Genomic DNA, 24,762 nt, shown 5'->3' with positions numbered 1-24,762 from the left:
TTTTTATATCTTTTATATAATGTAGGCCTACTTACTTTAAAAATGAATAAAAATTATCTTTTAGAATATCTCTACCTCCATCTTCTGATAACTTGTGTATTTATTTTATAACGGTTTATATTGGTTAAAAGTATTGACAAATGGAATTTTTGTTTTTTTTAATATTATAACTTTTATATACGAATTGGATATAGAAGTAAATAATTTAAGTTTTTAGGAAATAAATTTATTGTATATCGTTTTTGTTTGATATATAAATGCAAAAAACTAATAAAATCTTTTGTAGCTTATTCAGTTTATCTGTAAGTAGAAAATAAAATCAAAAGAACTTTCTTATACTTTCAGCATATCGAATTGAATTTAGTAAATATAATACGAAAGTTTCTGTGAAACAAATTTAATTTTAAAATATTTGGATATGGTACTATCGAAAGATAATTTAGGACATATCTTTGATGTTAAAATAAAGAGAAACCCATATGGTCTTCAATGATTTGATTTGGTGTTTATATCTTACATAGTTCTAACTTTTATAAAGTCCCCGCAAATAAACCTTTACTTATTTTTATTGGCAGTTTAACTTGTTTATTATTTCGTCAGGTAAATTTTTTAAATGAAATATTCCACAACAATTGCAAACTGTATAAGAATAAATTTGTTGTACAATTTTCTGTTACCAACCTGTATGAGGGGGCTATATTTATATTTACATAAGAATATGTATATATATACTATATGTTTCATACGCTAAATTTAAAGAATAATTTTTATCTCATGATTTTTTCATAAATATTTTATCTTTTTTTACCCCAAGAAGTTCTATTAGCATTTTTATGACCTTATGCCAAATTTATATTCTTAAATTCATATAAGTTGATTTTTTGTAAATTTTTCAGCAAGTTACTTTTTTATTTATAAATTCAAACTTCAAATTATTCGTAAAATATTTATAATTTTTTTATAGAAAATTTCTATTTTTATAAAGGTAACCGAATAAAATCTCTACTAATATTTAAATAATAAATCCATTCGGTTTTCTAATTTTGAATAAATGCGTTTTTGTTCATGAATATTTATTTTTTTATTAAAAAATTGCTGAATAATTACTTTCTCAGTCACATAGTTATACAATTAATTTTTGAAGTTAAGGGCTATTAAATTTAAGTGTTAAAATAATGGGAGTGCTTCCACTAATAGATGTTCACAAACTGTTGTTTTCAGATCAGTGTAATCTTTAGCCATTGAAAACAAAAAGAAGTAAAAGTAAAAAAAGTAGGAAAGGCTATTTCCTTCCTGGTTTAGAATACTCAAGGATGGTTTTTATGGTCTCTTAATGACCTAATTCATCAATAAAAAATCAATAAAGTTTAAATAAGTGCTTCAGAACTGTCGATGTTTTTTTCACTTTATTGTATAAGTATTGCAATTTAAGTGGTTTGTCATAAACATAAATTTCCGCACCTCTTTACATCACATACATTGGCATAGTTTCAAATTTCCAACTTCACATCACTTTATCCTAAACATATCTTTTCTACGGTCATGCCAAGTTTAAGAAACTATCCATTTTAACTAGCTCTTATCTCTTATTTCATTATCTTTAATCTTAATTAACGATTATCAAAAATTAATATATATTTTTTTAAAAACTATGAATATATTCTTTCATTTAACAAATTCTATAGAACTAAATAAATCGATTTATCTATAGATAGATTTTTTAAACATTTGACTAGATGATTGTTTGTTCATTATAGAAACCGGTGGGGAAATAGAGGGCTGGAAAGTCTAACAAAGGGCTAACTTTTCTTAAGGAATCTAATGGAGTGGTTTAAAGTTGCTAAAAGTACTGTCTTTGGCGAATAAAATTAGAACTAATACTTAATTTGCTTAATAAATGATCATAATACAGGTTTCAACATTATCTTTGTTGCAACTACTTCGACGTCAATGTAGCTGCAACGGGATTTTGCGATATAAGAACATTTTAAAATATTTTTATATCGCATATCTAGCTTATAACATCTGACATGCCACCCATATTAAAGGTTTTGTGGTTTTTTAGCCCGGACGTTACGAGCAATGAACTTAAAGAATAATTATGGCAAAGAAAAGTTTGTGTAATGTATTAACTTATTTATTTCTTTAATATTTTAAAAAGTTTCTAATATTTAAATTTCTATAATATAGCATCTACATTAGTGTCCCCAAACCAATTTCATTTTTAAAATCAATTTCAGGCGCCTTCTTGTCTGTTGATAATTTGCATAAAAACACAAAACATTTAAATTTTCTTTATTTAAAAAAAAAATAATAAAGAATTGAGAATAAAGCCATATTATGTTTTTTAGAATATAATAATTTCTTTTCTTAAATGTAGGCTCATTTACATTCTGTAAAATCATTTCTTTCTCTGCTTAATGAATGGTTGTCATCAAAAATCAATTAGTCAAACGATCTTTATTCGTTGACTTTAACGAGTGAAATGTTTTCATGAAACTAATGTTAAAGTTCTACCTGAAAATCGATAAATCTATATTTCGTTTATAAGAATTTAAGTTAAATTAAAGTATTTTTAAAAATATATTTCATTACATAAAATTGATTTTATATCAATTTCTTCTACATTTAATACAAATTGCGATAAGATGCTTGATATGTATTGTTACTATTTCTTTAAATTTATGCATTATAAATAAAGAAAATGAAAGAAGTTTTGCTGAAATAACAGAATTTAATGTAAAGTTCTTGCAATGACGTCACGAGGTAGCAAAGAACGGATTTAAATGACGTCATTACGTGAGTATTGTTGTGTCGGGATTGATTTGCATATAAATCACACTGTAGCCGCCTGAAATAACTTTGTAGCAGAAACTACTATATCGAAACAAAAGTAATATCCAACAGAACAAAACAATATATATATAATAAATCTTAGCGATTGGTCAAAAAATTAAGATAATACCTGAAGCAACCAATCATCTCATGGGAGGCATCACAATCTCTCTCTTAATGGATTTATGTAACGAGACATTTCTCTTGTTATTATTTATATCGTTTTTTTTTTTCTTTTCTTAGATAGCATTTCTCTATAGGATTGGAATAAAAGAACAAAAATCCTATTAAGATTGAACATTCATCGCTAAATCTTTCATCTAATTCTTTTATATCGTGAAATTCACTATTATACTTTCTATTTATGTTTTCAAAATGGGAGAATTCTCCTTATTTAAACGGTTTTATACGGTATTTTGCTCCTGTTATACGTTTGAAGCTTATACAATTTTGTTTTGTTTTAGATGGGATTAGATAACCATGACAGAATTTCCAGTTGAGACAGCAACTTTATTCTTTCTTTATCTCATAAGAGATCTTTTTTTTCACAGAAAAGCCACTAGATTACGATTCTTGTTTTAAAAAAGAATACACTCATGATCACCATCAATGGAAAGAAAATGTTAAAGCAGATTCGATTTAGCGAATTTTTATAAAGTGGTAAAGATAATTCTAGTTAGAAGAAGTTCAAAAGCTATAACAACATTTACGCTAGCAAACCGAAGATCCCCAGAGAAAATGGTGTGGATGTCTTTCAGGAGACATCTTGTGTTTGTCTGTCTGTAGAAGTGAAAGACTACTTGCTTACCAATCTTTATATCACTAGGGAATGGCCACTTCCACACTTAAATATTTTTTCCAGTCTTATCCAGTTCTGACTTATCTCGTCTGGAAGAGTTGTTAAAGATAAAAGAAATATAGTAAATTTAAAAATGTAATTCTCAATTAGGTGTACAAATAAAAACAATATAATTAACATTTCTTATTTTACTCGAAGATTTAAAGTTTTGAAAAAGTTCTTAATGAGAAGTTATCTTCCAAAAAAATGAATAGACAGTCTTTAAGACCGAAAAATTTTTCATTTTCTTTACTTCCTAAGGGAAATTTGCCTTTTAAAAGTAAGGAAGGAATCAGCATCTCTTGAGATATAGAAATATTTTATAAGGATCGTCTGTTTAGATTTCTTTTAAATTCCTTACTAAAACATGTTCTGAAAATATCTGCAAAAATCCCGGTCATATCGGAAAAATATCGCCACATTAATAAATATTTTTGTATGTAAATAGAATTAAATCGCTATAAAACAGTGTACACTTGTATGTGTATATACGTGTATATATAATAATAATTTGCTGATGAAGGTGAAGTGTAGTAGACATCATATGATTTTTTTCTCTTCCTCTTCTTTTTTTGGGAAATCATCAAAATCAAACACGGCTGTCAAGTTATAGAAATGATAGTTGACCCTTTTTAAAAGATTAATGGTCTCATATATTTAATTTTTCATTTCTAATACAGTTTTTAAAAGTAAAGTTGGAAAAGACAGACACAGCTGGATATCATTGTCTTCAGGAAGTCAAACTGAAAATTAGGAAGGATCTACGAAAGAAAAAGCATTGGACTCTTGCCAATCTCAAGTTGCAACTTTAGATCTTTACGTTTAATGAGTCACCTAGGATTTAACTATTATTTTCTATGAGATTTTAGAACGAAATTTAAAATATAGTAATTAGATGATTACTTTTATTTTTTGAAGAAATAGTTTTCATGAAGAAAAATAATTGAAGCAATTGTTAGATGATGATCACTTGCAAAAAGTTTAGCATACTAAATAATTATTGCATGCTATTTTTAGAAATAATAAAAATTTTAAAGCCATTAATAAATTTATAAAACGAAATTTCACATTAAAATTCCATATGCTGTAAATAAACTTGTTCAGCTTAAAAATTCGTCTTTGCATTATAAATTTTTTAAATTTTACTTTACTAAAATCGTTAAAAATGTTGTTTTGTATGTATTTTAAATTATATTTAATATATTATATATTTCACATTTTAAACATGAAACAAGTCTCATAATCATAGGCGAATGGAAAAATTGCCTGGAGCCTTCACCAGTGCCCTAAACGAACCTTTTATAAGAAAACATTTCTCCAAAAAAATTTCTTTCTAACAAAAGTGTCTGATGTCAACACTGCGTGAGGCTCCTTAATCCAAATTTGCCTGAGTCCTATGAAGCTATAATACGTATTGCTCATAATTGTTCTACATATTAATAATATATTTGTAGCATTAAATTTAAATTAATGTTTAAAGTAAATTATTTAAATTAGCTGCTTTAAATTATAAATATGTAACAACTAAATTCTATTATATTTGCCTTAAATATACTCTATACTACATAATTTGCTGTAAAATATCGAGTATATTAATTTAAAAAACTCAGAGTAAAGTAAATTTTCATCATTTTTATTATATGATAAATTGTAATTTAAATATTTCAATATATAAATAAATAATCTGCTAACATAGTTTCTAAAAAGGGAAAAAGAAAGTTATATTCTTCAAGACGAACAATTTTTGGATGATTTGTAATGAATAAGACACATATCCTATCTAAGATATCTAATATATATCCAATATAAATATAAGTGTCACATCATAGGCTTATAAGTAAAAGTTGTTTTCGTCATACAACGTTACTTTATGAACTGTTCGTGCTATGTTGTTTACAGCTTAAAGAATTTATTACTCTGAAATAAAACAAAGATAGCTTATAATATCGTTTTTAAATCAAAAGTACAAATAGTAAATTCAAAAATATTTACTGATAAAATGTTTAAAAATTTTTAATGGAAGCTTTTAAAAAGTTTTTTTAATATTTAAGCATCTTCCTTTTCATTTTTTTCATTTTTAAAATATCGCAATTTGTCATTTGGTGTTTAATTTTCAGGGTGGAAAATTTTTTTTATGGAGTGCAGCAATTCATTTGTTGAGAGATAGTAATCTCATGCTATACAGCATTACTTAAAATTGTATGTAAATAGGTAAATAGTTATTTTAGTAAGTAAACAACTGTAAAGAACTTTAATATTATAAAATTATATAATGTAATTAACATTTGTGTTAATAACTTGTAATGAAATTTTTTAAAACTTCATTTTTTTGTATGAAGAACATAAACGTTGAAAATTTTATAGATTTCTTTTTATTAATTTTCTTCTGTTAGAGTAATTTATTTTTATATTATATAATTATACACAGTAATGTGGCAGCTTTGCGTAATTGTTTGTTAGAAATAAAAATTAAAATTATATTAGGCACGGTGGTGCGTTATCCTATGGACAAAAAGGACAATTGCCTGGGATCTCCACCAATAGAGGACTTCAAACTAATAGTTTTTAGAAAATATTTATTTTAAGGAAAAATGGCTAAAGTTAACACTGTGAATGGGAGCCCTAATTCAAATTTGCCTGGCCCCCATGAAGGTGTAACTTGCCACTACTTACTAGACATATATGATCTTGTATTTTATTAACGCAAATTTCAATACAACCGAGATTAAATTTACGTGTAACGTAATTAAGCTGTACAACCTACGGTATTACGCTACGAAGACACAATTTAGAGCTTTATGCTTTTGATTTATTATTATTTAAGAGAGGGCGAAAAGCATTTTAAATGTTATGTCTTATATGAGAGCTATATGTCTAAATCTGACACTGAAACAAGAAAATTTTGAGATTGACAACTTCAACTTCAAAGTGATAATATATATATATATAATTATCGGGCAGCAATTTTCAAAAATTATAGACTTATAAATTTCCACTGTCGTCTGTCTGTTTGCCTGACTGTGTGTCCTTCCTTAATCTCGTGAATGGAGTTATATAGATGACCGTCATGACTCCATTGTTAACAGGAAAAGTATAATTGTAAACAGGACAAGATACTACTGAAATTGAGAGTATTGTGACGATGTCACAATAAATAATTGCTCGTCAATGTTAAATTTAAATTTTCTTCTTATAAATTTTAATGTATTTTAAATATTATTTATTAACATTATTCTTCTTTAGTGGGAGGTTAATTACAATACTGTATTACAATTGAAATTATTCGCAATATTTTCATTAGAATAGATAAAAATAATTATAATGAAAATAATTATTTATTATTAAATTCAAACTACCCCGAAATTTAAAATATAAACTGTATCATCTTATATCAGGAATTCGAAATTTGAATTTTTAACGACTCCAGAAATTATAAATGATTGTAATTATAATTATAATGATTGTAAGCATGCTTAATATTAATTATAATCAATAGTCATAAAATATTTAATAATTACTTAAATAATCTTAAATATTCTTCGAGATTTCTAATGACAAATTGTTTATTTCAATATTTATCTTATTAGAAGACTGTCCATGATAATTATGAATTATATTAGTCGTAAATCGTTAAGATGATCCTTTAAATAAACATATTTACACTAAAATCATATCTGAATAGCTCGTATTCAATTGAAAATTATTCATCTAATTATCGTCAAATATAAATTTTCGAATAAAATATTTAAATCTGTAAACATTAACCAAATTATAACGATTTACTTCGGTAAGCTTTAACATGTATAATGTTAAATATATTCATTAATTTACGTGCTAAATTTGTAAAGGATGAGTAAATTTCGTTAATTATCAATTGATATATTTTAATTGTATTTGTAGATGTTAATAAAATGTTAAAAATTCGAAATAGTCGAATAAAATTTGCTTTATTTTTAAGTAATAAAAATTATATTATAAAAATTAAGTCTTTTAAATTTTATATTATAAAGTAAATTATGGAAAAATTAATTATAAAAAGTAATTAAAAACTTACTTAAATTTATAAATAACTTATGAATATATTTCAAGAAAAGTTTTTATTTTTATAATTTTTTTTTTTTTTGTATTTTTTAAATATTAAATTACTTTAAAATCATTTTTATTCGAATTTTCTAAATGAAATTAATCCAAAAACTTGCACCAAATAATTGGTTTTCAAGTTAAAACTATTAAAAGTTTAATTTTTTTATTTTTATATTTATAAAATTTAAAACCTTAGAAACTTAATTATAAATTAATTTTTAGAATATCAATTCATTTAGTTTCTTTAAGAACATATATATTTTTAAAAAATTTATAATAAAAAATTTATTAAAATTAATAGTTTGTTGCTATTTTTATATAAAATTATATCGTTGTTTTATCTGAAAAAAACAAAAATAATTGAAATTCCAAATTGAAAAACTTACTTCAAATTATTTTATTTTTTTTATTTCTTTTTTCTTTATATTTCCTAAATAAACAAAACTTGGTTAAATTAACTGTAAAGTTTTTATGAAAACTGTAATTTAATAATGTATCTACAAAAAAAACAAAGTGTGATCAAGTTTTAAATTGATCCAGATGTAGTAAATTTATTAAATTTATTTAATAAATAGAACGCCGTTTCTTAAATAATACAACAGATATATTTATTTAAATAACATTTAATTATTGATATTATTATTACCTATAAATTTAATTATTTTGTCAACTTTAAAACCATTTTAATTATACATAAAAATAATATATAATGTCAGAAATTTATAGGTTTTTTTATGTTTAATAAACTGTGTTTATGGTTAAATTAGTATGTAAATAGTCCTACCTGGAACCGCGTTGTGTTATTTAATTTACTGAATTTTTATAAGGACTAATTAGTCCAAAAGAGTGAATAGGATGGTATATGAAGAAGTTTTTATTACAAAGATATTTTGTCAAAACTAACAAGGACAATATAAAATTCCATATTGTAAAGGAGATAAATGATTCCGAAACACCTGTTATGGCTACTGTGCAGTAGTTTATTTTATATGAATTAAAGGTGTTTGACAAGGCAATCGTTAGTTTGAACTAATTAGTTCTTATAGGAAACTCGGTAAATTATCTGTTTATTTTAACTTAAGATGGATATAGTATTATCTAATCGCTTTCTTTGTTAGAAAATATTGATTAGAAGCACTATCTCAATAAATATAGACGGAATAAATCGTAATAAAGTAGATAATGAATGAAAAAAAATTGTTTACGCTATATTTAATATATAATATTTTGTTTTTATATGTCTAGGTATTTGTTTAAGTTTTATCAAGGCAAATGAAAATCTTTTGCCGAAAAGTTATGCAAGACTTCTGTTAAAGATCATCTTTAAATTAATTGCGAATTTCCTTTTTGTACAGATTTAATGAACCGAGATTATTGAGTTGTACAGATTTTCTTGTTGATCTTCTGTAATTATCCTTTATTGTATATATTAATCTCTTCGTGATAAACTTTTTTCTTTATAAACTATTTAAATTTTTATTTGAAAAGTAAATTATTATTACCGCTTTATTTTTATTTATGTTTAAAGTAATACATATCCAGAAATTATATTGATATAATTATTTTTAATGGAATGTTTTTTGAGGTCAGCACGCTTCTATTAAACGTCTACAACTTTTAAAACTTTAAGAAGTGAAAAACCGTTTTAATTAAAACGGTTTTTCACTTCTTAAAGGTTTAAAAGTTTCGAGACAGACGTCCCATTATCAGCAAAGTAAATATTCTAGTTGTAAATTCCTAATGTATAATCGTTTTATTATTATTTAGTTTCATTTCCTTACAATGAATTCGTTAAAAGTATAAATAATGCCTATATGTACTTAACTCATTTATATTCACTTAAAATTGATCTGTGATGAAAACGTATTACTTCACTGACATTTAGACTTCATTTCACAATTTCTAACGGTGAAAACGTTTTGTCAGTTCAAAATGTTAAATTGGATAAGAATTTAAATTGTTTACATTATATAAACTGTAAACCGGTTGTTTGAATCAATTTTATACATTTAGGCATTGTTGTAGCTGGCGCCTGGCAATTTATACTGTATACTGTAAGAAATCCAAGAATTAATTTTAATCGATAATTATAATTTGTTTTTTATTCCTTCCGCTTCTGTACTTATCGACATTTTTCCATACCATTATCTCAAAGAAATGGTACTCTATAAAAAATAACGTTTATAGATAAAAATAATGATAGCATAGTAATGATTAAAACTATTTTTATCTAAAGTTACTCTTATCTTTGTATTATGATTGGGTTGCAATTTGAAATAATTGTAGACCTATAAATTCTTACTGTCGTTCGTCTGCCTGTCTTTTCTTAATATCAAAAATGGAGATAGATAAATAAAAGACAAGACCAGATATGGAAACCTTAGGGGCAGGAGACCCCAATTAACTATATCCAGACTACACCGAAAGTCATTTGATTTTAATTCAAATATCTTCCCCAGAACGGAGTTACATAGATGACAGGAATGAATCTGTTGTTATCAGGAAAAGTATGATGTACAGGGGCAAGCCAGTACTAATTTGAGGTGGAGAGCGTATATTTTAAATTAAACAAATTAAAAATATGATTAAAACTTGCAGCACGGCAGAATAATTTTTGTATCGGATTTTTTACAGTTTACTTTTACTTTATATGTAGTCAATAACCGAAATTTTTATCCAATCCAATAATTTAAACTGGCAAATTTTTTACCCTATTAAGATATCCGGATTCATTGCTGTAGTTATAATTTACAATACTTGGTGCTTTAACGTTGTATTCTATAAAAGTAACGTTACAACAATAACTTCTTGACTATTTAGTTTTTAATTCTACTATTGATTTATAACACTAGAATTATGTATGATTTAACTGAATTCTAATAAAATTATATATTATATATATAATTTTATTTGAATGAGTCTTCACACATTTATTAATAGCGATTTTCTTATTATCCAGCGGCGACATAACCCATCACTTCAACTAATAATAAACAGCAATTACTTTCAATTAATGTCAAATTAGTGTATTAGGTTCCAGTTTAACGTGCGAATGAAATTCTTAGAAAATTAAAATCTCTACTTTTTGAATATTTTATTTGAAAATTCAAAAATTTTCTGTAGTAAAAATGGATTATTGTTACGAGATATTTTAACCACATAAAAAGTCAAGTTTTATGAAACATGTCTAAAACGTCACGTAAATAACAAATATAGCTTTTTTTATATAAACTTTTGAAAATAGTGTATTGATATCAAAATAATATGTCAACTTTTGAAGTCAGTTTAAGATATCTTGACAGGATTACCGATATGCAGGAGTTTGCTGTAGTAAATCCTACTGTTATGTACTAACAAGACAATCCAAAATGTCTTTGTTCAGCTGGGATTTATGAATAATTGGATATCTTATTCGAATATTTATGATATTATATAATAACAAAGTAAATTAAAATTTAATATATTAAAATTAGTTTTCTAAACTTTAAATTAAAATAGCACAATGGATATCGACGAATTAAGCATTGTTGATAAGTTGAAAATTGTATAATATTTTGACAGCGTCAGTTAATTAATTTTATTAATTATTAATATATGTTATTCATTATTAAATTATGAATAGGTATTTAATTTTTAGGTTAGCTCGAAATTAAAATTGATTTTAATCTATGAGAGTGTTTACTCTATTGGTATGTCAGAAATCACAAGCTGAAAAATCTAAAATAATCTACGCTTAGAAACATTTTTACATCATTCTGCAATGTTTTTCAAATTGTGAACTGCGACCTACTGTGGCTGAAAAGTGATGTCACTTCATGGTTTCAGGGAATGTACAGTAGGCTATGGTACATAAATTACATAACGTACATATGGGTGGATGAGTATGCAGGCAATCATTACGATGCATTACAAGTTATAAAAACGTTACGTAAGGCTACTCTCAATTCTTGGGTAAAAAAAAAATGATTTATTTATTGCACAGCGAACCGTCGTACTATTTGTCAATGATTTGAATACATAATTAATAAAATAATATAACGTAAATTAATGTAATGACTGGCATTAATCTGTTGTTATCAGGAAAAGTGTGATATATAGGGGAAAGACACTACTAATTTGAAATCGAGAGCGTATATTTTAAATTAAACAAATTAAAAATAATACATTGTATAATATGTGCCTACATTACTCGTATGATTAAGGAGGTCGATCGAGGATGTGTTATGTAATTTTAGAGATGACTACTTGCGACAGCTGTACGTAGCATTACGGGAGCGACATGATAATTGAAAAGTAAGGTGAATTGCAAAATGTCAAGTTTTGGTACAATAAACTTATATAAGCAAAACTTTTTTAAATATTAACAAACTTTTCTACCTTTGAACATAACAAATTACAAGCGTTGATGAATCGAAGAAAGTAATTGCATTGTGTTGGGAAAAAATTAATATGAATACTATGAAAAAGCTAATTAAAATAATGAGAGATAAAGTTAATAATAAAAAGATGACTTTATTGGTCTTAAAGTTATAAAATTACCAATGGCTTTAAAATTTTGGAACACGTAATTTCTAAATTTTTTTTAAAATTCCCGTGATTGTTAATATTGGTAAAGCAAAGTGTAAAATGTATGTAATTTATTATATTTAAAGATAAAGCAGTTTTGTTGACATTTTAAAAATGTATGTATATTTTAAGGTGGCTTTAAAATTTTACAACGCATCTTATAAAAATAGCATTACGTAATTTACGGACTAGTGTTGCCAAAAACCGGAAATTTTCAAAATCAGTTAATCGGTTTTTCAACAAAAACGATTCAGCATCTGATATTTAAAAATTATATTTCATATTTATATTACCTAATTTAGTGTAATTAATGTTTTATTATCGCATTTTATTAATATTAATGAAGTAATGAAGTACTACAGTAAATATTATCCAAGATTCACGAATATGTCTATATCACATATCTTTTTTGGCCAAAATGAGATCGCTATTTCTTTGACGTTGGTAAACGCAGGAGTCTAATTCGTAAGTATTTAAGAAAGAGCGTTTGAAAACTTTATTGTTTTAAAATTAATTTAAGTTAATTTTTACGTTACTATTCATTTTAAAATTTAAACACGAATAGAGGAAAGTGTCTGAAGCCAGATCCGGATCTGGATCCCTAAGTTCCTGACTTCCCTACATTGTTTTGTTAAGGTCTACAGATGGAATTTGAAGATACGAACGGAAATGTTCTGTGTTTTGAAATGGCAGCACTGAACTTGAAAGTTAATTCGCGCTGTTATGCCTTTTCTGTTAGTGTAATTGAAAGTTTTCCCACATGGTCATAAAATTGTAATTTTATAATACTTCAAAAAAGAAAAATTGCTTTCTGTTTGAAGTTTTATCAATGATAAATATTTTATATAATAGCTCTTTGAATAAATTTTTACAGCTTTACAAATATTAGAATAGTAAGCCCTACGTAGGTCCCCCTCTTTCCCTACGTCGAACAGCTGTGTTTTAAATTATCAAAAATCTTGTTTCTAATTAGTCATTTGAAATCATGTTTCAGGTAGCTCAAGTGCTCACCGGCCCCATGGGAGAAGCTGCCCAAGAAAATGGAAAAACTGTAGAAGCCATTAGGCATATTTTCACCACTTATTGAGACTAGTTTTGTCACTTTTTCTGAAGAACCTTAATTTGAAAATCTGATCGGTTGTAGTTAAATTGAGTTACGCAAAGTATTAAAAAACATATCGGAGAACTGGTTTTGTTAAATTCCACGTAAAATTGATATAACGTACTGGTAAAAAATAAAATAAGGGTTCGACTTTCGCTACTTTCCTATTATACATGATGTTACGTTAATAAACTCAAGGATGGTAAAATTTTAAATTGGCGGCGTGTATAAATTGTAATGTTATACTGAAATTTTCCAGCAATATATCTGTTATGTGGAATTATCTTAAATCCCAGCATACTTCATTGCCAACTAAAAGAGAGCAAAGTAAACAGAATGATGACAATTTCATTGCCTATTCAAAACCGATTAATCGGATTTACCGAAAACCGGTTTTGTTGCCTGCACTATTATGGACGATCCCTTGTTGAAAGCAGTTGAATCCTCAATAATAGCACGACATTTCAGGCCGGTTTTGACTGTTATAACAATTCTTAAAATATACTTCGTTTAACTGACTTTTGGACCACTTTTTATACTAACAAAATTAATCAAAGTTTTACAGTTATTCTAAAGAAAAATACGTGCTTATAATTAGAAATAAAACTATATTAAACAAACATGTTTTTAATTAGATTTAATTAAAAACATGTTTGTTTAATATAATCAGTTTTGAAAAATAAATTAAAAACTTTGTTTTTGTGTATATTAGTATCAATTAACCTTTTATTTTAACGAGTTCTGATACTACATGTTTGTTTAAAAATTAATATTCATTAAAATTGTTATTTAATTATCAATAAATAACATTAATGAAAATTAAATTCTAAATGTCATTTATGTGTTGTAATTAATTCATAAGCAAATTAAATAATTAATATTTTAATGTCAATTACTGAAAATTATTTAAAATTATGTAAAATCTTTAATAATGATTACTAAAAATATCTGTAAAAAGTTATTAAAATTAAATAATTTAAAGAAATTGGATACTACTTGAGTCGAAAGCATATATTTTAAATTAAATTAATTAAAATATGATTAAAAATTATAGCTTGACATTGCGACGACGCCACAATATACATTCGATTTTTGTATATACTTTGTTCAGTCACCAGCCTTTTACATCCTTCTTGACAATGTGTCCCTATGCGACCGCATAGGGACCTATTACATAGGCCGAGACTCTACTAGCGTAAAAGCCATCGTGGTGTTTTTAATCACGTGACCACGATATTTTACGCTTGAGCAGGACGTAAAACGAGCGTAAAGCAAGTCGAGCAGTGTTCAACTTTCGACATGAATACGTCTGTTAAACAGTACCATCAACCAATGCACTCCTATGTCATCGTGAAATTGTGCGAAAATTGCGGGAAACGAGCTTCTACACGCGTTCGTTCTATTCCATCTCTGGCTCTTATCATTTTGGTGCTGGTGAAGATTTTTAAATTAGTTTTAACATTAGAATGGCTACTGCGAAATGTCCAGAATAAATCCGAAAAGATTTATTGAAAACGTCAGGAAATATCCTTGTATCTACGATAAAGAAGGGACATCCCGATAATAAGAATAGATGTCAAAAACAAGCAATACTGACGGCCATAGGAAATGCAATATAGTATTTTAATAATACTATAATAAAAGTGAATATATGTACAGTAAATAAAGATATTTCTTTTTTATTTTTTTGTAATTACAAAATGTAAAATGTAATCATTGTCTTTAAAGTGATATTTCACATGTATGATGTAAAATTGTACATAAACAAGTTACCGTCGCCGTAAGAACTTCATTAGTGGAGCAGAATCCTTACCGAAATACAAGCGAAAACGCAAATAAGTAACGTGGTTAAAAATAATTACGGTGAGGGTTTTTACGCTAGTGAAGTCTTGGCCTTACAAAAAGATAATACAATTTTATAACATTGTTTTGTTATTTTAATGTATCGGTATCTCAAAGAGATAAGTGACTCGGGCCTTTCTTGACTTTAAAAAGGCTTTCTCTATACGTAATCTAATTGATTTATTGTCAATCAATGTATTGTTGAAATTTGTTTAAACAGTTTAAAATCTAATTTGTCAGACGAATTAAATATTTTTGAATAAATTTATAATAATTTTAATAAAATTCTAAATATATTTTGAAGATAAACTATCTAAAAATCCGATATAATTTTATACGAAAATATTTTGAATTTCATAAAAATAAAGAAACTGATAAAAATATGATTTATATATTTATTCAATTATTTGTAAACTTCTTTTATGTAGAAATCTCATTTTATAGCCAATGTATTCTGTTTGTTTTGCACAAACAATATTGTTTTAGCACTTATGTTTCTTAACCAGTAGCTCCCGATCCCTTGAGAAGTATGAACCATACTTCCGAATAATGTCATTGACTTTAAATAGCTTACACCAAAACGAGGATTCAAACTTGTAAAACGTTAAAAAAATTGTTACAGAAGTAATTTTAATGAAATGTGTAATTTAATGAGAGTTTTAAATTTGTTGGCATTGAGTAATTAAACCCGAGAAATGAATTCTTATATGGAGATTTGGCTTCTTACGATGAACATATTCACTTTCTTAATTTATTTATTAAAATATTATTTTGTGTGCTTAATTGTTCTGATTTTTAATAAATATTATCCGACTTAAACTAAAATTTATTTGTTTATATTCATAATGCGTTATATGGAGTAAACTAATTAGAATATATCTTATTTGTTGACACGTTGTGTACAGTAAATTGCCGAGCAGAGAGCTACATTTAATCGAATTTATCTTAGTTATATTTATTTAATCTGTATCAGTTTTTAAAAATGTAAATTTTATCTCAAATTTATTAAACTTTTTAATGAAACTATAAACATACATATTTTAAAGGTACAGATAAAAGAAAGTAATGATTAATTATTAACTTGGTCCCTTCATCTTAAATTATATTTTCTTCTTCGATTGATTAGTCTTAAACATGACATAATTAGATGGATGTTTGATCGATTGATTAATGCGAGGTATATGAACATTATAGGTTATATTGCAGGACACAATTATGCTCGTTACGGTCAGGCCTGACACTCAGAGGGGTCGACCAGCATGGGTGAGGGATGGAAAACGATATCCCAACCCATATTGCCCATGATAAATTACAAAAGTTTGGATCAGGTACGAATCCGCATTTTACCATAACATAATTACTGGTCAGTTAATTGATTAATTACCGCAAGATACCTGCATATTATAGCCTATAGAAAGCCCAAATTATGCCCATTACGGACAAGCCCAGTACGGAGTGGAGTCGACCAGCGCGGATAAAACATAAAGAACAACAGTTTGATCAGTATTGCCTAAATTATGGGGCTGGTAGTCTAGAACGTGGATCTCTTGAAGAATAAACTAACACTACAGCGTAGCCATCTTGTCATGATTAGATAAATCCAGGGGCAGATCTACATAGGCACTAATAGGGCTTAAGCCCTGGGCCCCCAAGTGTCAAGGGCCCACAAAAATTGAATTATTATCATAAATTTTTAATACTTTTTCATTAACAATGAGCACTTATCGATATAAAGTTTGTCATTTAACACCATTTCATAAATAAATATATTTCAACTCTGATTTTGATGTTATTAAAAAATGAATTTTAAACCCCAATTTAAAGATTCTTAACCTAACAACAGACTAATCTAATCTATCTAATCTAATCTATTCAATAATCTAGGGCTTATTGAAGTCTAATCTAACATTAGACTTCAATAAGCCCTAGGCCCCGAAAAACCTAGATCCGCCCCTGGATAAACCTGCCGATAATGCCATGTTGTGTAAATTCGACATACTTGTTAAAAAATATACAATAGATATAACATTTATTTATATTTTTAAAATAATATTTGATACATAATTATGTATACAACATATAAACATATAATTACACACATTTACAGTACACTGTATTGGAAATGCTTTCTTGAATTAAATTGATTTTGAAAATATATGTCGTGTATATTGCCTTTTCATAAATATGATTTTATTTTTATTCAGACTCTCTTCACGAGAAATTAATGTACTTTTGTCTTAATATTCCTTCTCAATAAATATTATTGTTTACGTTTTCTTTTAAATTTCATTAACTTTCAGGTGATGAATGTAGACCTTCCATAATTGACAGAAGTGGTTGTGGTACGATTTACTGATGGTTGTCCTTTAATCTTTTGCCTTCCACAAAGACATGATTTCAAGGCTATCTGGAAACTGTTGCGAAAGTTTTGTGACATGAATCCATAAACGCAGGGATTGACACAACTATTAAAATAAGACATAAGATGGAAAGCCGTCCTCAGCGGCTTCAAATATCCTAAATTCAATTCATCTACGATGCCAAATGCCGTTAGCACATTAGTGATTAAAATCGGGGCCCAGCATAAAATGAATAGCAGAACCACAGCCACCAGCATTTTAATTACCTGTAAAATAATATAAAAAATAATAATAATTACAAATTATTCCTTATCTATATATATAATCGAGACGAGTTGATAATAATAATAATAATAATCAGTGCAGAGCCCAAACGGTAAGGGGTTGAAAGTTTAAATTTGGTACACAGTTAGGGTACGTCACGAGAACGCACACTAAGAAGGGATTTTTCGAAATTCCTCTCCCACGGGGGGAGGGACGGGATTAAGTCTTAACACTTCCATCAACAATGGAAGTGTTAAGTAAGAATGGAAGTGTGAAGTAACAATGGAAGTGTTACGTAACAATGGAAATGTTAAGAGCCCAAACGGTTAAGAGTTGTAAGTTGAAATTTGGTACATAGTTACGGTACGTCACGAAAACGTACACTAAGAGGGAATTTTTCGAAATTCCTCCCCCACGGGGAGAGGGACAGGATTAAGGCTTAACACTTCCATCAACAATGGAAGTGTTAAGTAACAATGGAGAACAAGAGAAAGCGACGTGCAAGATTTACGGGCGCTGGAGGAAAAAAAAAAAGAGTATATGTTAGAACATATTCGATTTTTAAATTTAAACAGATTAGTTCGGTTTTTCTCGACTTTTCTTCTTTAGAACATTCGATGAAAATCGAATGATATAATCAGAACACGTCGTGAAAATCGAACAATATTAAAATATTCGATTTTCAAATTCGACCTTTCTTTAGAAATATTTAGTTTGTTGATGAAATTACTCTTTTTCTTCTGTGACTATAACGTAATAATCTTAATCTTCGCTATCGTTTCTTTTGCCCGAGCAACGCCGGGCCTATCTGCTAGTTATAAATATTTTTCTAGAATTTTATTTTTATTAAGTTAAATTATTTTTTAAAAAATAAGCTGGATAAATTAAATTTTTGTTATTAAGAATTGTTTTCTGTTTTAGCTCGAAGAAAATTCGTATTAAAGCGATATAAAAATAAAGTAAGTAAATCTATTTTATATAAATGGATAAAAATAGCAGAATTTGTCTTGTTCTATATCGCTAATACACTACATTATTAACAGCAAAAGCAAACAAATCACTCGGATTATAGAACTTAGTTAATCACTCAAATTATAATACCATCTGAAAAACAAAAATCCAGACAGAAAAATATATTTTGTTTTCATTGGAATAAAGTCTCATATATTTCATTACATTAAATAACTGCATGAATAAGAAAACTTATACAAAAAATGTGTTTAGTTCCAGGTGTTACTCCTATATTAAACACACTTTTCTGTATGATGATCTTACTTGAATGTTTAATTTATTTATCGACAGATCAATCAACTCAATAATTTCTTACATAGAAAAATAATATACAAGGTAATCTAAAACTTAGTTAGCAGTGCTTCGTTTTATTATTTTTTCCCTGAAGTTCCTGCCATACCTGTGAATATGAATGATCAGTAGCGACCATTAGTATTGAGTATTCTACATTTATCCCTCTTCTACAGTGGATATAGGCACTAGCACCATGGATAAAGGAGACTCTTATATATTATATATTTATATAAAGTGCGATAATGTGTAAGTGCGTTTCTCGCATTCAAATCGTTCCTGTACTTGAATTTTTATTAATTTACTTACAAAAGTAAGGAGAGGCTCTGGCTCTTTGGGCGCCTCTCTGGTCATGCTGTGTGCATGGTAGATTGAATTTATTCAAGTATTATAGAAAAAGGATCTAATTTGAAACAACTTTTGTGAAGTATATATGTAATAAAATATGTGAATAAGGCTTTAATTTAATCTTTACAATGGCTAGCTGACTTATGGGCCACCATATATTTTTAATTAAATTGGAAACTAATTACCTTTAATGATAAAATAAATGATTTAAAAATTTGTTTAAAAAATTCGATGATTATATGTAAATCATTTATGATGAAGTAACATCTGTTGTCTCAGCTCTTTTATATTACTGCTTAGTTCAGATGAAAATTGAGAAGTAAATGAATTTCTCTACTACTGCGAAGTTTTGAACTACTAAGTTAATCTACTTAAATTAAACTGTCATGTAAATGACAGTTTAATCGCCCACTCACTGTTCTGATTTGACTTATTTTGGTTTACTTGAATAGTGCAAATACATAAATATAGTATATTGCAAAATAAATGTTTATTATATTAAAACAATTTTGTTGTGTACTTTATTAGCAATAAAACTCTGTAATTTATTTAATTAAAATAAACTAAGTTCGAAATTTATAATTATTAAATAAAATATAAAAGTATTCTTAAGAAACTTTCGAAATTTTTATTAATATTATCTTTCTTATAAATACATAAACGGATTTTACAAGCAGAATTTTGCTTGATTAAGTATTAGTATTTTATAATTATACAATCTAAACCATTCGTAAATATAATTAATTAAAACATGCTTAATTATCTTTATCATTAATCATTATAATTTCCTTTCTATACGATGTTAAAAGTTTCTAAATTTAATTAAGATAACAATTTGGCTGTTTTTACGACAGAATAACTCAAATCTTACTTGTTTAACTGTCGCGCTATCGCTGTTCATTTTATGAAAGCTTGATTTCGGTTTCGGTTTCACTACACATACTTGAGTAGAGTATTGATTTTTTGGATGCGATTCTCTTACTTGTAACTCTGTTCCTGGCCTAGAAAAATAGAGAAAAACAATATTTTCTTTTTTATTTTATTATATCTCATATGTTTATTTATTTTTCTTGTTAAAATGAACGGATATTATAAATATCAGAGCAAATACTTATAGGTATTTTCGTCTCATGTCTTAATATAATACATTCTTATTGATAAAATTAATAAAATTTGACGATATTAACACTTTTCTTACTCCTAATCCTAATTCTGCAATTTAGCTTTTATAGATCTAGTTAATTAAATACTTTATAAAACTGTTTTAAATAAGCCAAATTATATAATCAAATAAACTTTAACCACTTAGTAATTTTATAAAGTCGATTTCGATGGTATATCTAACATAATTACGGATAATTTTACACGTAATGCCAAGTCCATATTGTTAGCAAACGATAGAAATCCCACGAGATGAGAATGAAGTGATGCAAACAGCCGAAAATGACTTTAAACTGAAATTAAGGATTATCAGTTAGACACAAATCATTTCATGTTAGAGAAATAGGGACACGCCTCGCATTAATTTTGAATAATAAGCTTTGTTATAAAATTGTTCACAAAGTTTTAAAATAAAATAATCGAAGTAATAAAATCGAAATACTCTATTTAAACTTTTAATATTTAAATATAATTATTTTTTTCGTAATTCTGACTCATTTTTCAACCTGATTTTTATTTAATGTACCTTTTATTTTAGGGTATTGAAGGAACATCATTTAAAAAAGTACGCGAACCACTAATTGGAACACCATTTTACTTCGATATTAAAATTTTTAAAAAGAAATTTTATTATAAACTTCAGCTTTTGTTATATTAAATATGTTGTTTTATATCTAGAAGCAAAGAAATCAATTTCTGCACGAGGAAAAAATGGCTTAAAGATCAATTTTAAGTGAAGAGAAAGCTGATACTAAAATCATTTACATTTCTCCTGAGGTCATACTGGCTCTTTCCTTAACAACAATCCATAACTGATGACAAATGCGGATATATGCATAGCCCATAATGATTGACGGTGCTATAAGTATTAAGAGCAACATGTAAAGCTCATAAATCTGCCACAGACCACGTTGATCCCAATTTCTCACGCACCAATACGCGATCTGTCTTTCACCAACTCTCATGTGAATCTGCAAAATAGAAATTTATTTATGTAAATTTAAAAATGTAATATTGAAAATTTCGAAATTATAAATATTTATACTTGAGTAAATATGATTGGTATAGCAGCAACAAACGATGCGATCCAAATAGCAATAATGACCCTTCTTGCTTGACTTACGGTACAAAGGTATCTTGATTTTACAGGATGAATTATGGCATAATATCTAGAATATATTTTCATATTTTTAGAATTTTAATTAATAGTATTTAGTCAGTCGTAGAGAAATAGTATTTAATTAAATAATGTTTGAAATATTATCTTTACCTTTCTACACTCATTGAAGTTAAAGTAAGTACTGAACAGATGGCAGATACATTTTGGATGTAATGAACAAATTTACAACAAAATTCTCCTAATGTCCACGTATAAGAAAACAGTTGACCATACTAAATTTTAAAATATGTTTATTTATAATTTTATCATTAAAAATATTATAAAATTAATAATTACATTTTTAAATTAAAATTTTTACAATCAAGACTTATGCACTTTCATTTAGCCTATTAACAATTAAAACCAATCGGCACTTATTATATTCAAACATACTTCTTCAGTTGAAAACTTACAATTCTATTTTTATTTTTTAATATCGCAAATATATAAATATACAATCAAATACCGATTTAGCATCACCATTTATTCGCTTCTAAAATTGGCACTAAATCGAGCATAGCGCTAAACTGAAGTATCCGAAACAATAATAATAATACATACAGTAAAACAGTAAAACCTTTGTTAGCCGGACTCGTACGGTACCGAATATTTTTTTCGGTTTGGCAGGTTTCCATTTTGAACAGTTTCTTTTTGACACAGAAAATCCCTGTGTTTCTAAGAATTTATCCCGTTTAAGTATGTTTCCGTTTTATTAAGGTTCCGTTTTGGACAGGTTAACAAGTCTATAATCATGTTTGAATTTAGGTTTCTACAATCATTTTGAACTTGAGGATGATTTGATGATAGCAAAATTGAAATTTGCAGTATTGAACAATTTACAAGGAAGATTTTTAACTATTCGTTTGCTCTTTAACAGAATAGAGCTACTTAACAGAGACGTTATATCGAGGTTTGGTTGTATATTTGTATACATGTAATAGCAAAAACTTTTGTATTTGTAAGATATGGTACTAGATGGATTTAACTGTTTTTACAGAAGTGTTCGAATCACGCATTAATTGCAAAAGTTTTGATTTAAACTTTTAATTATTAATACAGTCAAACCTCGTCATAAGTGCCCTAAGAAGGCAATTGGCGAGGTTTTGACTGTATATGTAGCATCATTCTTGTGAATACTTGTGAACCAATCATTTCCATAAATATTAAACAAAGAACCCTTCAATATCTGTGAATTATTAAATGTATGGTTTTGCATTGCAAACGACTTTGTTATGAACAAACTATGTAACTTTCAAACTTTTGTATAGTTCTATATATCTATATATACAATTCTAAATATTTCAGTTTAGCGCCACATTCGATTTAGTGCCAATTTCAAAGGCGAATAAACGGTGGTGTTAAATTGAAGTTTGGCTGTGTAAGATCAGTTAAAGCATATTTTAAAATAAATATAATTTAAATTTGAAATAATTAAGATATAAATAATAAATTTAACCAATTCATAAAATTACTTCTTAAGTAAATTTTATACTAGTTTTAAGTTTAAATTGATTTTAATTAAAGTGTTAAAAAGTCTAAATTTTAGTTTAAAAGTCTTTTCCGTCATATATTTTATTTATAACGTGAAAAGTTTTAATAAGCAACTCAACTTTACGATGTTGAATTCTCGAGTTTTCATTTATTTCTCTGCTTGAATTTTTTTAAAGATTAATACAAATGAAAACAACGGAAAAAAACAAACGTTTTAATTACATTTTCATAGTTTAATGATAAAATTAGGGTTTTATTCTTGCAAATAAAATATTAAAATAATTAAAGTTGACAAAAACAGTAGAAATATTTCAAAATAATTTTCTGACGAAATGACTTCTTTTTTTTATTATAAAAAATAAATAAAAAATAAAATTCTTGAAATATTTATAATTCGAAAATTCACAAGCTCGGTATGCCAATGACGTTATTGGAGTGTACATTTCTCTCAGAAGAATATATGGAGCAATATAACTGAAAAACAATTTTAGTTACAAGTGAATAGAAGTCTCTTCAACTGGATATCATTTGTTCGATCGTTACTAAGGGTTGGAAAGAAAGTTAAAATTTTTAAGACAGATATAAAAATATCCTACAGCAATTTCGATTTCGTTTCCGAATGGTAAAAAAGTAATGTTGTTGTTTCATTACATTTCTAGAAAGTTTTCTTATTAAAACGTATATTTAAAATAAAAGTAATAATGACATTTATTTATAACAGAAATTAAAAATCGAATATAAAAATTAATTGGCTTCTTAATTTAATGGTTTGTTGTGGGGTGTGATTGAATGAGTCGATATTTAGAAGATTAATTAACTAATTATCATCTTATTTATACCGCCAAACTTCGATTTAACACCGCCATTTGCTCTAAAATGAGTGTGGCGCTAAACTGAACTATCTCATCAAACAACAAGTTATCTACAGTAATGAAGTTGTTTGAAATGCAAAAATAGATTCAGTACAGACACTGAAAGGTTTTCCATTTAACATTTATGGGGAATATCCGTTCACAAGTATCCGTTGACATTATTTTGTAGGTCACTATATCGAGGTTTGATTGACTTTAATCAATTATTAGTTTTTTTTAATTAAAAATTAACACAAATTACGTTACATTATTAATTTCTAACTTATAAAATATTATTTTTATAATGGCAATAAAATTTAATAAAATAATTTAAAAGTAATTAAATATTTTAGAGTAAAAAAAGTAAATTTACTTTAAAATTGCAAACAAAATTTTTATTTTATATAATATTTTATCAAATATGTATAAGTTTTAAGTTTCAATTGATCTTTAAATTAAAATGTATTAAGTTTTTTTTAATATAGAATTTTAAAAATTTTAAGAAATTAAATTAATTTTTTAATAAATATTACTAATAAAAATTTTATTAAGAAGTTTCT

At 26.5% G+C, this 24,762-nt stretch overlaps 1 protein-coding gene across 1 annotated transcript in view; it reads right to left on the bottom strand.

Annotated features, from left to right (window-relative positions):
• Positions 1-17,399: 17,399 nt before the first annotated feature.
• The window catches only part of LOC136982721 (QRFP-like peptide receptor), an 83,347-nt gene continuing 75,984 nt past the window's right edge, over positions 17,400-24,762 (bottom strand). Inside the window, exons 3-7 of the mRNA XM_067279289.1 lie at positions 21,972-22,093; positions 21,747-21,870; positions 21,467-21,672; positions 20,412-20,541; positions 17,400-17,892 (exon numbers count right to left, since the gene is read on the bottom strand). Of these exons, the coding sequence (XP_067135390.1) occupies positions 17,563-17,892; positions 20,412-20,541; positions 21,467-21,672; positions 21,747-21,870; positions 21,972-22,093 (912 nt within the window). The 3' untranslated portion in view covers positions 17,400-17,562. The remainder of the gene's footprint in view (positions 17,893-20,411; positions 20,542-21,466; positions 21,673-21,746; positions 21,871-21,971; positions 22,094-24,762) is intronic.

The sequence above is a fragment of the Centruroides vittatus genome, unplaced genomic scaffold, assembly GCF_030686945.1.
Source record: "Centruroides vittatus isolate TY-2023 unplaced genomic scaffold, ASM3068694v2 contig_862, whole genome shotgun sequence".
NCBI classification, from domain to species: Eukaryota; Metazoa; Arthropoda; class Arachnida; order Scorpiones; family Buthidae; genus Centruroides; species Centruroides vittatus.
This window is presented reverse-complemented; position numbering and strand designations above follow the sequence as displayed.